Genomic DNA, 16,140 nt, shown 5'->3' with positions numbered 1-16,140 from the left:
AAGTAAGACCAACTATTGCTTAATAATAAAGTTTTACCACCAGCAGCTCACATATTCAATAATTTCATGGACATGCAGACACTATCTACTGCCAGAGAACCTCCTTTAACTCTGAATCTTAAAAAAAACAAACCAAACCACAAAACATATACAAGAACCATCCCCCCCTTCAAGTTGTGATTTACCAACTGTGATTCAAACTAACACGAAGTAACACAGTGATACACAAAGTCTTTCACTTAATGTAGAAAGCCCAGAAAAAAAGTGACTGACACGGCAAATATTTCAGGAATGTGGCCAGTGCCTCAGTTCTCAAAGAATCTGCTCATTACAATAGCTATTTTCAGGTCTGGGGTCAGTGATGATAATTTTGCTACCTTTAACCTCACTGATGGCCACTTTGAGATGGTGAGGAAAAGTATGCAAAAGAGTATTGCAGTACTAACCTTCAGTGACATAAAAATAGTATTTTTCTATACATCTAAACATATACATTTAAAACATTAAAAAAGCAGTTAATGTGAACACGCAAAATATCATGACAACAGTGTTTGACAGATAACTGTCTCTTTGAAAACATCCAGATTGTCAAATATAAAGCATATTGTTCCTGCAACAGAGTCTGAAAGATCAAATCAGTGTCATAGTATACAACAAAGGCAATTGTGAAAATGCTCATCAATTCAACAGTGATGGATAATTTACAAAATTAATTGGATTCATTAATACTGCCCCCCATTTTAAAAGGAAATATATTATTTTCTTACAGTATTTGCCATCTGTTTTTTAATTTTGTTTGGTTTTAACTGTGCTTAATGGCCGTCTTACAGACTAAAAAAGCATCTCTACCTCTTCACATTTTCTTACTATTTTATAGCACATTGCAGTGGATTATTTTAAGACATCTTTTCACTAGACCATCCTGACACCAGGCTGAAGCTCGTAGATAAGATTTTACATTAGTAATCCCCAGATATTGAGCTCTTGCTACAAGTAAGATATACAAGGAATACTCACAGCACTTCCAGGTCACGCAGAGCCCTGAATGCCCCATCTTCAATACAGTTTATCTGGTTGTAATCCAGTTGCCTGTTAAATAGATTAGGAAGGTATTTGTAAGGAAGATGAGCGTTGGCAGTATTCAGTGCACAGAAAGCCTCCTGAAGTGCCAGCAGAGCTAGGGCCATACTCGCTGAAATGCACTTGCAAATACGATTGTACGCTTGAGACTGTCACACAGCATGCTGGCCTGGATGCTGCCACAGAAATCCCTTTTTGTTCTGAACTGTCTGCGCAAAACAGTCGTGCTGGGAAAGCTCCAGTAAATAATAATTGCACCTTATATTAAATGCCAAAGGAATGCAATTTCATTACATCAAGAAAAGCTATCCATTAAAAGCTCTCAGCATCATCTTGCTGAAACAATTTCATTAAGGTAAAGGATGGTAAATCACTTAATGTCACACACATACCCTCAGTGACCTAACAGAATCCATTTATCAGAGCAGCCCAGCTGCATGTTAATTCCGCCTGCCGCGGCAGGGACCTGCGAGAGACACCAGTTTTAGGGGTCTGTGTGTGTGTGTGCGTGCCAGGACCAGGTGGGAGGTGCAGGGGGGGTTGGATGGGAATTTAGGAGAATTACTTTCTAGAATATTTTCTATATTGAGAAATAACAGCGTCCAAGGTATCATCATAATTGGTTACTTATATCCTATAATTACGCTCCAAATGAAACTAGTGTTTCTGCTGTAAACTTCTGTATGTGTTTTTCTACATACTTTTTGCTCTCTGTCATTATACGCAGATAGGACGTTGTAATGGAGCACTTGAATTCTGGATATAAAACTCAGCAATCCATTCCATACATTATTAATCTTTAAGTATCAAGTTATGAAAAATTTACATTAATTTCTCTGAAGAATATTATTACCTTTTCAATTCAAAACATTAATACAGTACATATTATCCAATTTAAAAAGTCTTCTGTAATTAACTACTATGCAAATATAAAATCCAAGTTTCTCTGCTGATAAAAGCTTTTTGCTTTTACTGTCACACATCTTACACATTTCAGGGCATGACTTGCAAAGCAAAGATGATACAACCTCACTTTAAACAAGCAGAAGATCTCCAAGTCTGTAACTTGTCAGTGTCAGAAAAATATATGAGTAAATGTATATGAACAGTATTAAGAAAATGAACAAAATACAAATGAACTCTGCCCATCTGTCTTCAATTATATATTAGCTAGCAGTGCTAATGAGGCTTTTACTAAAGCAGTTTATGTGATTCTTCTGAATCTATGATAACATTTTACTTTATTAATAAATCATCACACCCACTGTCAAATGCAGTATACCAACTTCTATAAAGTTCTAGTTTCACCCATATTTTTCATCTGAATTACTACTACAGAGGAATAAAATATTGTCCTAATTGTAACAGTGTCTGTGTTTCTGTGTACAGAAAGCTAAATGCAAACTATCATTTCCTGGATATGATCTTTAATCATTTTGGTGCAATGTTACAGCACAAGTGTTTCAGTGTTGGAATATAATATAATAATATAAGCCTACAGTCTCAGGCTCCTTCAATTTTTACTAATGAATTTCATTTAACGATTAAGTTAATAGCCTTTTTATTTTAAAAAGGTAAAATATATAGATAGTACAATTCTCCAACCTCTTGAACAATTTATCAAACCTATTTAAATTAGTACAATGGCATGAAATGCTAGCCTTGACACAATACAAAGAGAAATTGTTTCCAGACAAATTGGAGAAATCTTCTAATGCCATCAAATTTGCCTAATGCAGTCTGCAGGTTAATCTGTAAAAGGGTGAGCTGTATGTTTGCCCATATCTTATTATCCTTAGCTGTCAATGTATAAATCAGTGCTGACACAGCTTCCTCTAAATCATCCATATTATATACACAAAGGAAAATCTTTTAACAGTAGAGAAAGCACTTGAGCAAATTTTGTCCTACACAAACTGAAAGGCAGATCTCTTCCACTAGACTGGCAGCAGTTGTGGTGCACTTAAAAACTTTTGGACTTCTTCCTTCAGTGACCTTCCATGACCACTACCTTAGTGAAAGGTGAGTTGTTTTCATTTAAATCTTCTTACCAGAGAGATTACTTTATTTGCACTGAACTAATGAGTTCGTTTCATTTTGGGAGAAGGAAAATTTGCAGGTGGAACAAGATAAATTTTTCCTAGTTTTATAAATTGCTATCTTTGAAAGATACCACTGTCTTTATGTTTTAGATGATCTTCCATCAATTATGACCATAATATAAAACCGTTACACACACGCCATTAAGAACAATCGGCATGTTCTTTATTTCAAAGATATGAAAGGTACACAGCTTTGAAGACCATGCGCATGGCTGAATAGCAATTTATGGTATTTATGTAAAGATATCCACTGCATATATAAAAAGTTAGACAATATTTCGAAAAGAGCATATCATTAGCTTATGATGACCCACTAATGCTGAAGCAGACTGAATTTTTTTGGAGCAGATAGCAAGTTCCTGATAGCAAGTTGTGTGAGTGCTATGACTTAAGACATAAGCAAGAATACTAGACAAAAAAAAGCATATACTAAGTTATTTTTTATAATTTGTTTTTTGCATAATTTCATAACTTTCAAAACCACACATAAAAATCTACAATAATATAATGAAACTTTTCCCACCACTAAACCATTGAGCATATCAAAAATCCTAACTCAGTTTTAGAAAGCTTTTTTTCCCCCTAAGAGTTCTTTTCTTCCTTTCAAATTACTAAAACACCCTGAGAACAGAAACTGACCAGGAATGGACTAGCAACTCTGGCTCATGCTTATCATTCCCCTCTCCCCAGGTCTCTCTTCATCAGTTTCCCTCCTGCCCCATCTCTGTCTTGGGTCTTTTCTGTGTGGGGTCTCTCCATCCTTTGGAAAAATCACTGTTCTTTCCTGGCCCTCCCTTTCACAAAGTGGCTGATTACCTTCAGCAGTTCCCATGAGCCTCATAAAATACCAAGCAACAGCTGCAACATTGAGAATCCTTCCATTGCCTCAGAGAATTAATTAGGTTTTGCACCCCTATCTGCAACATTACGTGGGTATTTCATATACTGACTAATCTACAGCTATTTCAAATATTAATGTTTCTGTGAGTTCAGCCATAAGAACTAGTAAGAACTAAATAAAAAGCATTAAACTAATAAAAAAGTCTGCTTTAAAATGTTTAAAATGTTTATGTATTTATTGGTGATATACTGTAGAAACATGTTGCTAACTTATGTTTTCCTCCCTTTTAGCATATGTTGTCTACCAGATAATGACAAATAAATACCTAATAATAAACCTTGTTATCTCACAAGAAGGGTCTTTAATGGCTAAAAAAAGGTGTTGCGTACATTTGAAAACTACTCATACAGAAAAAACCCTGCTATCTGACTCTGACAGAGAAAACCTTCTTTACTCATTCCTAGAGGCTGTGTTAAAAGCTGGGACAATTTCAGTCAATCTGTCCGTTTCACTCTCCTGCTCTTCATGGCTTGAGGACACTTTGTGGTCCCATGCAAGAGAGTTACCATGCAGCTTTACACCTTTCCATTGTTCAGAGATTCTTCTTGTGTAGCAACTTAATGCTAAACATTGTTTAAGAAGACATCAGAAAAAGTCAGAAGCCTTTCTAGATCCCTATGGTAACTTCCTCCCCAGTAAAACATTTAGAAATTGTTTCTAGTTTTACACTGTACACTGTTTCTAGTTTTACACTGTACACTGGATTTCATATCATTACAATTTTTCCATGGGAAAAGAACAGAGTGCACAATATTTACCACTACATTACAATTTTTGGAAATGCTGTTATCTTGTATTTTTCACAACAGAACTGAGTTCTGCTTCCTATTTCTCAGTTTCAAGAGGAATCAGTGATTTCAGAGGCATTAGATGAGAAAGATGTATCAAAATCACTCTAAGTTTTTATCGAACTTCAGAGAATTGCTTGGTTTCCATGACTATTACTATTTAGTTCAATTAGTCTTTCATTTGGAACTCAAGTGCTTTTTCTCTACTTGCTGTTTATTTTGCCAGTGTTGCTCATTCTGGTCTTCACTAAATTTTCCTTGTAAAAGATTTTGAATAATAATTTTCTAATATATATAATACATCAAATTGTTAACCTGCTTTTATCCCAAAATTAAAAAAACAGGACTTGCAAAACTTCTAAGTGAGGCGCACTTGCTTATTAAACTAGAAGAAAAAGGAGAACATATCTACGGTGCAATTGCTTCACAGTCTCAAAATCGTCTAGGACACTACTTGGCTAAACCCACAAGGGTCTTCCAGTGGCAGAATAAAAAAAGTCAAAATAAAGCAGAAGAATGCCATGAAAAAGAGGATGAACACAGAAAGAACAATCTGTAAGTTATATAATGCAAAAATACAATCACATCAGTATGACTTCCCAGAAATAATGCAATTTAGCAATGAGATGACAAACAGTATCAAGTCCAATATAATGAGAGAAGCAAATACATTTCTATTCTAGTATGGAAGCCATATTAAGCCCCAAAATCCAAATAATAATTTAGATTCTTTTTTTTTCATTTTCATATATATATATACACACACACATGCATACACATATACATATAGAATCATAGAATAGTTAGGGCTGGAAAGGACCTTAAGATCATCCAGTTCCAGCCCCCCTGCCATGGACAGGGACGCCTCACACTAAACCATACCACCCAAGCCTCTGTCCAACCTTGAACACTGCCAGGGATGGAACATTCACAACTTCCCTGGGCAACCTATTCCAGTGCCTCACCACCTTTACAGTAATGAACTTCCTCCTTATATCCAATCTAAACTTCCCCTGTTTAAGTTTGAATTTGTTACCCCTTGTCCTATCACTACAGTCCCTAAGTAAGAGTCCCTCCCCAGCATCCCTATAGGCCTCCTTCAGATACTGGAAGGCTGCTACGGGATCTCCATGCAGCTTTTTTTTCTCCAGGCTGAACAGCCCCAACTTTCTCAGCCTGTCTTCATATGTTCTGTTAGAGTGGTTTATTCAAATATTTATTAGAAAATCTTTTTCTGTAGAACCATTTCTACCTACTTACTCTACATACCAACCAACCTCTCTGCAAATCACTATGACATCATTATATCTCCCTGTTTAGTGAAGCAAAGGCAGTCTCGCTTTCCAAAATAATGTAGATACAAAAGGTCCTGAAGGCTCCCAAGCGTCCAACTAACTTTTCCATGAAGCTTCAACACTGAACAGAAAGATAAAAAAATTTCATTTTTTCTTTAAAATTCAAATCCTCAAAAGTTATTTGCATTATTCTCAGTACTTGACATAGCCAAATAAAATTTAAAGTTGAATACAAGTCGTCCTACCACAATTTATCATCTTAGTTCAAACCAATATTCTATCTCAATTTGCTTTGTAATAATACAGGAAGAATCTACAGGGAAGTGCACAAACCACAGTGATATTTGCTACTCTTCTTAGTAAAAGCATAGGACATATTTGTCACGAGGTTAAAATCACGTCCCATGTAAAATTTTCCATGAGAGTTGGCACTTGACTTAGCAGATGAAACCACATCAAATTCAGCTGCCTACAACTTATTCACAGTTGCAGTGGAATTTTGTGCATGATCTGAGAAGAAATCAGCAACCAGAACATCTTCAGCAGATCTCTTTTTTGACTGCTAATAAAATTGAACTTACAAAAAAAAAAAGTCCAATCATTGCTAACAACGATTAATACAACATTCAGTTATACCTTTAGTGACATCACTAGTTATAAATCTTTTGCAATCAACCTAAAAGAAGCATCAGGGCAACAACAAGTAATATTAACCGAGGTGTTGAACAACGGTTAGTGTAATGGAAACTCTGACTGTGTGCTGGTGTCTGTCTCTCTTTGCTAATTCTCCATTTCCCACACAATTTAATCCATGAAGCTACTACATTGCTCTGTAGCCTTTATCCTTGGGGTGACAGCTACAGTGTCCTGAAATGAACACAAAGGCATCAAAGAAGAGAGTAAGCGAAACTAAGGCTAGACTATGACAAGAGAAACAGGGAAAAAAGATGCTTGTGGGAGATACAATTAAAATGTTCTTTGGTATTTTTGGTATCATTTGACAGTTGTATACATTTAGCATCACAATTCTGCCATGATGTTGGTGTATTCCTTTCCATCCTCTGCCAAATATTGATTACACAGTGGAAGAGAAAGTTGTAACCTTAGAAAACTTTGTGTACTTCAAGCGGAAATGTCATAATATAATTTTATCAAAATCATCAGACCAGGGACAAAATCTACTTATCAAAACCTGAGCACAGCACTCTTATACTTTCAGTGGTGCTTCATATTTGTTTGCTATTTAAACCCAGTTATTTTTCCTCCTAGTAACCGGATTCAAAAAACAACAGGTCCAAATTTATAATCTGGGCACCTAAAGCATATTCTTACCATCTTAAATACAAAGAAAATTCCTTAGGTTGGGAAGATTTAAAACATCTTTCACATCCAGTGAGTACTTGCATCACCAAGGGAGGGTTACAAAATCATCATTAACATGTATATTAAAAACCCTGTGTTTAATTTCCAATTTACATGATAATTCCTATTTATTTTTCAAAAACGGTGTCACTCTGTTCTCTGAAGAACCTAACTTCTTGGTGCATATTTTTATCCCTGAAAAAGTAGCAAATTAAGAGCAACTTTCAGCATTCTTTTTTCCAGAACTTGTACCCTAATTTCTGTCAATTCCCATATCAGCTGCTACGCTAAAAGTGGATTATTCTTCAAGTCACTGTCCTTGAAGAGGAAAATCAAGACCCTGAGACAGAGCCACTAGGCTTTTTTTCTTACATTTGAACTGCCAAAATATCAGATACTGGGCATCCAGTTTGGGGAGCCTGTAAAAAAATAAGCTTCCCTTGTTTTTGTCACTTTTTCTGCGTACAACTGATAAAAGGGAGTGCATCTACTAAGCCAGACTCTTCTCAGCTAAAAGATGAAAAGCAAGAAATTAACTGGAAAACAGGAAATTCCAATTATATATGAAGTAGGTTTGTGAAGCTGGATGTTTTCTTAGGGCTTTTTGTTTGTTTGGTTTTTTTTTTAAATTCTTTTTACTATAAGTGTGTGGCAGCTTGCCCAGGGGGTCAATTTTCATAATGCCTTGTCCATTTTGCTTTTAACTTCTACAGAATCTGTACTGTGGATGTTATTAGGAAGATGTCCAGAAAGAAAATATCATGGCCACATTTTCTGAAAACTAGACAGATTCTTCTGAGAAATGTCAAGAGGACACTAGGACTAACATATCAGCAGGAAATCAAAAGTTCATAGTGGTATCATTAACCTTAAAGGAAATGATTTTCTTCACATAATGTAAGTTACCATCTAATTCCCATTGCTCTGCAAAGACTAGAAGAACATACAATAAGATATTTTCTAAAATATTCCAACTCCTGATTCAAATGGAGAAGTATTTAGGGGGAGTGAGAGAATGGTGAATCTCCATTCGGTAACATAAAATATGTAAGCAGGTGAAGGTCTGTGAGATTTAACTACATTTGAAATACCTTACTAGAGCTACTCTATGGGATGGTTATCAGCCATTGCATTTAAAAAAAGAGTGTCTGCAATTTACATTGAAATTGATGTAATTAATGTTTTTACACAAAGCAAATCTTGCATTTACAACATGTTCTAATATAGGCTTCTTTACACTTTGTACATTCACCCATCTCTTCCATAAGTTTGTTTAACATCTTTAACATTATCAATACTGGACAGTTATAGAAAAAATGCCAAAATTAGATCATAGAATCATAGAATAGTTTGCCGATGACACCAAGCTGTGTGGAGCACTCCATCTGTGGCAGTGTTCAAGGCCAGGTTGGATGAAGCCTTGAGTGATATGGTTTAGTGTGAGGTGTCCCTGCCCACGGCAGGGGTGTTGGAACTAGATGACCTTAAGGTCCTTTCCAACCCTAACTATTCTATGATCCTATGATTCTATAATGGTTTGGGTTGGAAGGAACCTTGATGATTATCTAGTCCCAGCCCCCCTGATATGTGCAGAGACACCCTCCACTAGATCAGCTTGCTCAAAGCCCCATCCAACCTGGCCTTGAACGCTGCCAGGGTTGGGGCATCCACAGCTTCTCTGCAGAACCTGGACCAGTGCCTCACCACTCACTAATAGTGAAGAATTTTTTCCTGAGATCTAATCTAAATCTCACTTTTTTCAGCTTAAAGCTCTGTCTATGGCAGATCTCTGACAGTGTATACAAATACGTGGTTCCTGGACCTTAGCTTTATTACCCAATAGACGCTAAATTCCTTCATCAAATCATTAAGGTGGAAAAAGGTCTTTAAAACCATTAAGTACATCCATAAACCTAGCACTGGCAGGTCCATCATTAAACCATGTTCTGAAGTGCCTGCCACATCTACACAACTTTTAAATACTTCCAGGGATAGTGACTCAACCACTTCCCTGTGCAGCCTGTTCCAGCACTTGACAAACCTATTTAGTAAAGAATTTTTTCCTGAAATCCAGTCTAAATCTCTTCTGGCACAAGAAAGACTACAGGGCCTTGGGGCAGATGGTGAAAGAGTCTGGGGCTCAAGTGATCTTCTCCGCACTCCTTCCATCTTCCACTGATGATGTGGGAAGGAATGGGAAGATTCAGTTCATGAACAATTGGCTACGAGACTGGTGCTACAGGCAGGGCTTTGGATTCTTTGATAATGGCTGGTTTTATAGGGCACCAGTCTGGACAATGTCAAGTGAGAAAGGTTTGTCTCACAGAGGCAAAAGGATGCTGGGGCACGAATTAGCAGGGCTCATTTGGAGAGCTTTAAACTAGATTCGAAGGGGGATGGGGTTGTAGCTGGGCTTGCCCCAGTGGGGCAGCGCTCCATAATTAATGAAGACTGGGAGGCCTCCTATAATCCTAGGGTGAAATCGGTGTGCTCAGCTCGCTCCCTGAAATGTCTGTACACCAATGCGCGCAGCATGGGAAATAACAGGAGGAGTTGGAAACCTGTGTTAAGTCAGGAGACTATGATCTGGTGGCAATTACAGAGACGTGGTGGGACAGTTCACATGACTGGAATATAGTCATGGAGGGCTATGTCCTTTTCAAGAAAGACAGGCCAGCCAGGAGGGGTAGTGGGGTTGCTCTTTATGTGCGGGAGGAACTACAATGCACCGAGTTCTGTCTGGGGACAGATGATGAGCGAGTTGAGAATCTGTGGGTGAGAATTAAGGGGCAGGCTGGCAGGGGCAATACTGTTGTAGGTGTCTGTTACAGACCACCAGATCAGGGTGAGGAAGTTGACGAGGCCTTCTACAGGCAGCTGAGAGAGGCCTCACAGTCACAGGCCGTGGTCGTCATGGGGGATTTTAACTTCCCTGATGTTTGCTGGAAGGACCACTCGGCAACCGAGCCACAGTCCAGGAGGTTCCTCCAGTGTATGGATGATAACTTCCTCCTGCAAATGGTGGATGAGCCGACCAGGAGAGGAGCGCTGCTGGATCTCATCCTCACTAACAAGGAGGGTCTGGTCGAAGCAGTAAGGGTAGAGGGCTGCCTTGGTTGCAGCGACCACGAGATGGTGAAGTTCAGGATCTTGTGTGGTAGGACTAGTAGAATACCAAGTAGAATTGCAACCCTGGACTTTAGCAGGGCAAACTTTGGCCTTTTCAAGCAATTGCTAGGGGAAATCCCATGGGCAAGGCTGCTTGAAGGAAAAGGGGCCCAAGATAGTTGGTTGACATTCAAGGACTGCTTTTTCCGTGCTCAAGATCGGAGCATCCCGACACGTAGGAAGTCAAGGAAGAGGGCCAGGAGACCTGCGTGGCTAAATAGGGAATTGCTGGGTATGCTCAAGTGGAAGAGGAGAGTTTACAGGTCATGGAAGGAGGGGCTGGCCACTTGGGAGGAATATAAGGCTGCTGCTAGGGGATGTAGGAAGGCAGCTAGGAGGACTAAGGCTTCCTTAGAATTAAACCTGGCAAGAAGGATCAAGGACAGCAAAAAGAGCTTTTTCAAGTACATGGCAGACAAAACTAACACCAGAGGCAATGTAGGCCCACTGATGAACGGGATGGGTGCCCTGGTGACAGAAGATACAGAGATGGCAGAGTTACTGAATGCCTTCTTTGTCTCTGTCTACTCTGCTGCAGGCAGTCCTGAAGAGCCCTATACCCCTGAGACCTTAGATGAAGTCAGGTCGACGGAGCGACTTGTCTTAGTCGATGAGGAATGGGTTAGAGATCAGTTGAGCAATCTGGACATCCATAAATCCATGGGTCCAGATGGGATGCACCCACGGGTGCTGAGGGAACTGGCGGAAGTCATTGCTAGACCACTCGCCATCATCTTTACCAAGTCCTGGGAAACGGGAGAGGTGCCTGAGGACTGGAGGAAAGCAAATGTCACTCCGGTCTTCAAAAAGGGCAAGAAGGAGGACCCGGGTAACTATAGACCGGTCAGCCTCACCTCCATCCCTGGGAAAGTGATGGAACACCTTATCCTTGGTGCCATCTTAAAGCATATCAAGGATAAGAGGGTTATGAGGGGCAGTCAACATGGCTTCACCAGGGGGAAATCATGTTTGACCAATCTCTTAGCCTTTTATGAGGAAATAACACGGTGGATGGATGATGGCAGAGCGGTGGATGTGGTCTACCTTGACTTCAGCAAAGCATTTGACACAGTCTCCCATAGCATTCTCACGGCTAAATTGAGGAAGTGTGGACTGGATGACCAGGTAGTGAGGTGGACTGCGAACTGGCTGAAGGAGAGAAGCCAGAGAGTTGTAGTCTATGGGGCTGAGTCTAGTTGGAGGCCTGTAACTAGTGGAGTGCCTCAAGGGTCAGTACTGGGACCGGTATTATTTAATATATCCATCAACGATTTAGATGAGGGAATTGAGTGTACTATCAGCAAGTTTGCTGATGACACTAAGCTGGGAGGAGTGGCTGACACGCCAGAAGGCTGTGCTGCCATCCAGCGAGACCTGGACAGGCTGGAGAGTGGGGCAGGGAATAACGGGATGAAATATAACAAGGGAAAGTGTAGAGTCCTGCATCTGGGCAGGAACAACCCCAGGTTCCAGTATAGGTTGGGGAACGACCTGCTAGAGAGCAGTGTAGGGGAGAGGGACCTGGGGGTCCTAGTGGACGACAGGATGACCATGAGCCAACACTGTGCCCTTGTGGCTAAGAAGGCCAATGGTATCCTGGGGTGTATTAGAAGGGCGGTGGTTAGTAGGTCGAGAGAGGTCCTCCTTCCCCTCTACTCTGCCCTGGTGAGACCGCATCTGGAATATTGTGTCCAGTTCTGGGCCCCTGAGTTCAAGAAGGACAGGGAGCTGCTGGAGAGAGTCCAGTGCAGGGCAACCAAGATGATTAAGGGAGTGGAGCATCTCCCTTATGAGGAAAGACTGAGGGAGCTGGGTCTCTATAGTTTAGAGAAGAGGAGACTGAGGGGTGACCTTATTAGTGTCTATAAATATATAAAGGGGGAGTGTCACGAGGATGGAGCCAGGCTCTACTCAGTGGCAAACAATGATAGGACAAGGGGTAATGGGTGCAAACTGGAACACAAGAGGTTCCACTTAAACTTGAGAAGGAACTTCTTCTCAGTGAGGGTGACAGAACACTGGAACAGGCTGCCCAGGGAGGTTGTGGAGTCTCCTTCCCTGGAGACATTCAAAGCCCGCCTGGACACATTCCTGTGTAACGTTATCTAGGTGTTCCTGCTCTGGCAGGGGGATTGGACTAGATGATCTTTTGAGGTCCCTTCCAATCTCCAGCATACTGTGATACTGTGATACAACTTGGAGCTGTTTCCTCTCATCCTATTATTTGTTACTTGGAAAAGAGAATGATACTGGCTACGAACTTCTTTCAGGTGGTTCACTTCATATTTTCCTTTGCAAAGCGATGTTTTCTATACCTATCACTTATCAACTGCCTCCTTAATTTTCTCCAACAATTCTTGCCATCATTCTTCTCTAAGTAATGTCCAAGGCTAGATGGAAGGCTAGGGTTCAGATCACCTTCTTGCCTAAACTTCTGGAAAGTCACAACAGCCTGATCTAGTTACATAAATGCTGTACTAGAATCCACTCAACTCACCCCGCAAATCAGTATGATACTTACATCTATATCTCACAATAATATAAGATGCTCTTCCTTATTAGAACATAGGTAGGATTTATAGGACAGAGAAATATATTTCTTAGACTCACAATTGTAGTGGGACTGTAACGATTTGAGATCAGGGGTTTTCCAGGGTTTTTTCGCTGGTTTTATCTCTGGGACAACCAAGAAGGAGATACATGTAGTACTTCTATCACAATAAACTATATGCTACATATATGATTTGGACTTGTAGCAATGCTATTGCCTTTATGATTTTTTTTTTAATTATATCCGCAAAGTCTTTAAGGGGTGGATCTACTGTTTAATGCAAGTTTCAGACATAATTCAGGATCCTTACCTTGAAAAAACACACCAAGAGATAAATATTATCTTAGCTAAAGAGTAGCATCCTAATTCAGTTTTTGAATGGAGCTATCTGAAAATATATTAGTACCTTTATTACATTCTAAACCACTGCCCTGTCAGTAGACTATCTTCAATGACGCTGCTATTTTTAGTACAAAGTTCCTTTCTGTAGCTGCATCAATTTTTAAATGCGGAAGATCATGGAAAAAAATTGCAGACTTCTCCTTGCAGCCAAGCCTCTTTTAGGCCATGAATAGTGATGGAACCAGTTCTGAATAGAACAAAATCATAGAATAGTTAGGGTTGGAAAGGACCTTAAGATCATCTAGTCCCAACCCCCCTGCCGTGGGCAGGGACACCTTATGCTAAATCGTATCACCCAAGGCCTCGTCCAACCTGGTCTTGAACACTGCTAGGGATGGAGCATTCACAACCTCCCTGGGCAACCTATTCCAGTGCCTCACCACCCTTACAGTAAAGAACTTCTTCCTTATATCCAATCTAAACTTCCCCTGTTTAAGTTTGAATTTGTTACCCCTTGTCCTATCACTACAGTCCCTAAGTAAGAGTCCCTCCCCAGCATTCCTATAGGCCCCCTTCAGATACTGGAAGGCTGCTATGAGGTCTCCACGCAGCCTTCTCTTCTCCAGGCTCAACAGCCCCAACTTTCTCAGCCTGTCTTCATACAGGAGGTGCTCCAGTCCCCTGATCATCCTCGTGGCCCTTCTCTGGACTTGTTCCAACAGTTCCATGTCCTTTTTATGTTGAGGACACCAGAACTGCACACAATACTCCAGGTGAGGTCTCACAAGAGCAGAGTAGAGGGGCAGGATCACCTCCTTTGACCTGCTGGTCACGCTCCTTTTGATGCAGCCCAGGATACGGTTGGCTTTCTGGGCTGTGAGCACACAATGAAGCCGGCTCATGTTCATTTTGTTCATCAACCAACACCTCCAAGTCCTTCTCCGCAGGGCTGCTCTGAATCTCTTCTCTGCCCAACCTGTAGCTGTGCCTGGGATTGCTCCGATCCAGGTGTAGGACCTTGCACTTGGCATGGTTAAACTTCATGAGGTTGGCATCAGCTCACCTCAGAAGCATGTCGAGGTCCCTCTGGATGACATTCCTTCCCTCCAGCGTATCAACCGACCCACACAGCTTGGTGTCATCGGCAAACTTGCTGAGGGCGCACTAAATTCCACTGTCCATGTCACCGACAAAGATGTTGAACAAGACCGGTCCCAACACCGATCCCTGAGGGACACCACTCATTACTGGTCTCCAGCCGGACATTGAGCCATTGACGACAACTCTTTGTGTGCGGCCATCCAGCCAGTTCTTTATCCACCGAGTGGTCCATCCACCAAATTGATGTCTCTCCAATTTAGAGACAAGGATGTCATGTGGGACAGTGTTGAACGCTTTGCACAAGTCCAGGTGGATGACATCAACTGCTCTACCCCTGTACATCAGTTCTGTAGCCCCATCATAGAAGGCCACCAAATTGGTCAGGCAGGATTTCCCCTTAGTGAAGCCATGCTGGCTGTCACCAAGCACCTTGTTGATTTTCATGTGCCTTAGCATGCCTTCCAGGAGAATCTGCTCCAAGATTTTGCCAGGCACAGAGGTGAGACTGACTGCTCTGTAATCCCTGGGTCATCCATTTTCCCGTTCTTGAAATTGGGGGTTATATTTCCCTTTTTTCCAGTATTCGGGAACTTCACCTGACTGCCATGATTTCTCAAATATGATGGACAGCGGCTTCGCAACTTCATTCACCAGCTCCTTCAGGACCCGCGGATGGATTTCATCAGGTCCCATGGACTTGTGCACGTTCAGATTTTTAAGATGGTCTCGAACCAGATCCTCTCCTACAGTGGGCCCAAGGTCTTCATTCTCACAGTCCCTGCATCTGCCTTCCAAGATTTGGGTGATGTGGTCAGAGCTTTTGCCAGTGAAGACCGAGGCAAAGAAGTCATTCAGAACCTCAGCCTTCTCCAAATCCTGTGTAGCCAGTTCTCCCGAGAGCTTCCTGAGGGGGCCTACATTCTCCCTAGTCTATTTTTTATTTGCTAGGTACCTGTAGAATCCCTTCCTGTTATCTTTAATACCTCTAGCTAAGTTTAATTCGAACTGGGCCTTAGCTTTCCTAACCTGGTCCCTAGCTTCCTGGACAACATCCCTGTACTCTTCCCATGCTACCTGTCCTTGCTTCCACTTATTATAAGCCTCTTTTTTCATTTGAATTTTCCTCAGGAGCTCCTTATCCATCCAAGGAGGTCTCCTGGTTCTCCTGCTGCGCTTCCTTCTGGTTGGGATGCAACACTTCTGAGCTTGTAGCAGGTGATCCTTGAATATCAACCAACAGTTTTGGGCCCCTCTGCCCTCTAGGGCTATATCCCATGGAACCTTACTAAGCAGGTTCCTGAAGAGGCCAAAGTCTGCTCGTTTGAAGTCCAGGGCAGTGAGCTTGCTGCACGCTTTTCTCACTGTCCTGAGGACCTCAGATTCGAGCATCTCATGATCGCTGCATCCAAGGCTGCCCTCGAGCGTCACATTTCCAACGAGCCCTTCCCTG

The 16,140-nt window shown here is 41.2% G+C and overlaps 1 protein-coding gene across 7 annotated transcripts in view; it reads right to left on the bottom strand.

Moving 5' to 3' along the window:
* Positions 1 to 16,140, bottom strand: part of SLIT2 (slit guidance ligand 2) — a 264,821-nt gene that overhangs the window by 95,935 nt on the left and 152,746 nt on the right. For all 7 annotated transcript variants that reach the window (XM_062636475.1, XM_062636477.1, XM_062636476.1 and 4 more), the window contains exon 6: positions 1,018 to 1,089. In XM_062636475.1, the coding sequence (XP_062492459.1) occupies positions 1,018 to 1,089 (72 nt within the window). The remainder of the gene's footprint in view (positions 1 to 1,017; positions 1,090 to 16,140) is intronic.

This window comes from Pezoporus occidentalis, unplaced genomic scaffold, assembly GCF_034315485.1.
Source record: "Pezoporus occidentalis ecotype Australia unplaced genomic scaffold, CSIRO_AGI_Poc_V1 ctg48, whole genome shotgun sequence".
In the NCBI taxonomy this organism is placed as follows: Eukaryota; Metazoa; Chordata; class Aves; order Psittaciformes; family Psittacidae; genus Pezoporus; species Pezoporus occidentalis.
This window is presented reverse-complemented; position numbering and strand designations above follow the sequence as displayed.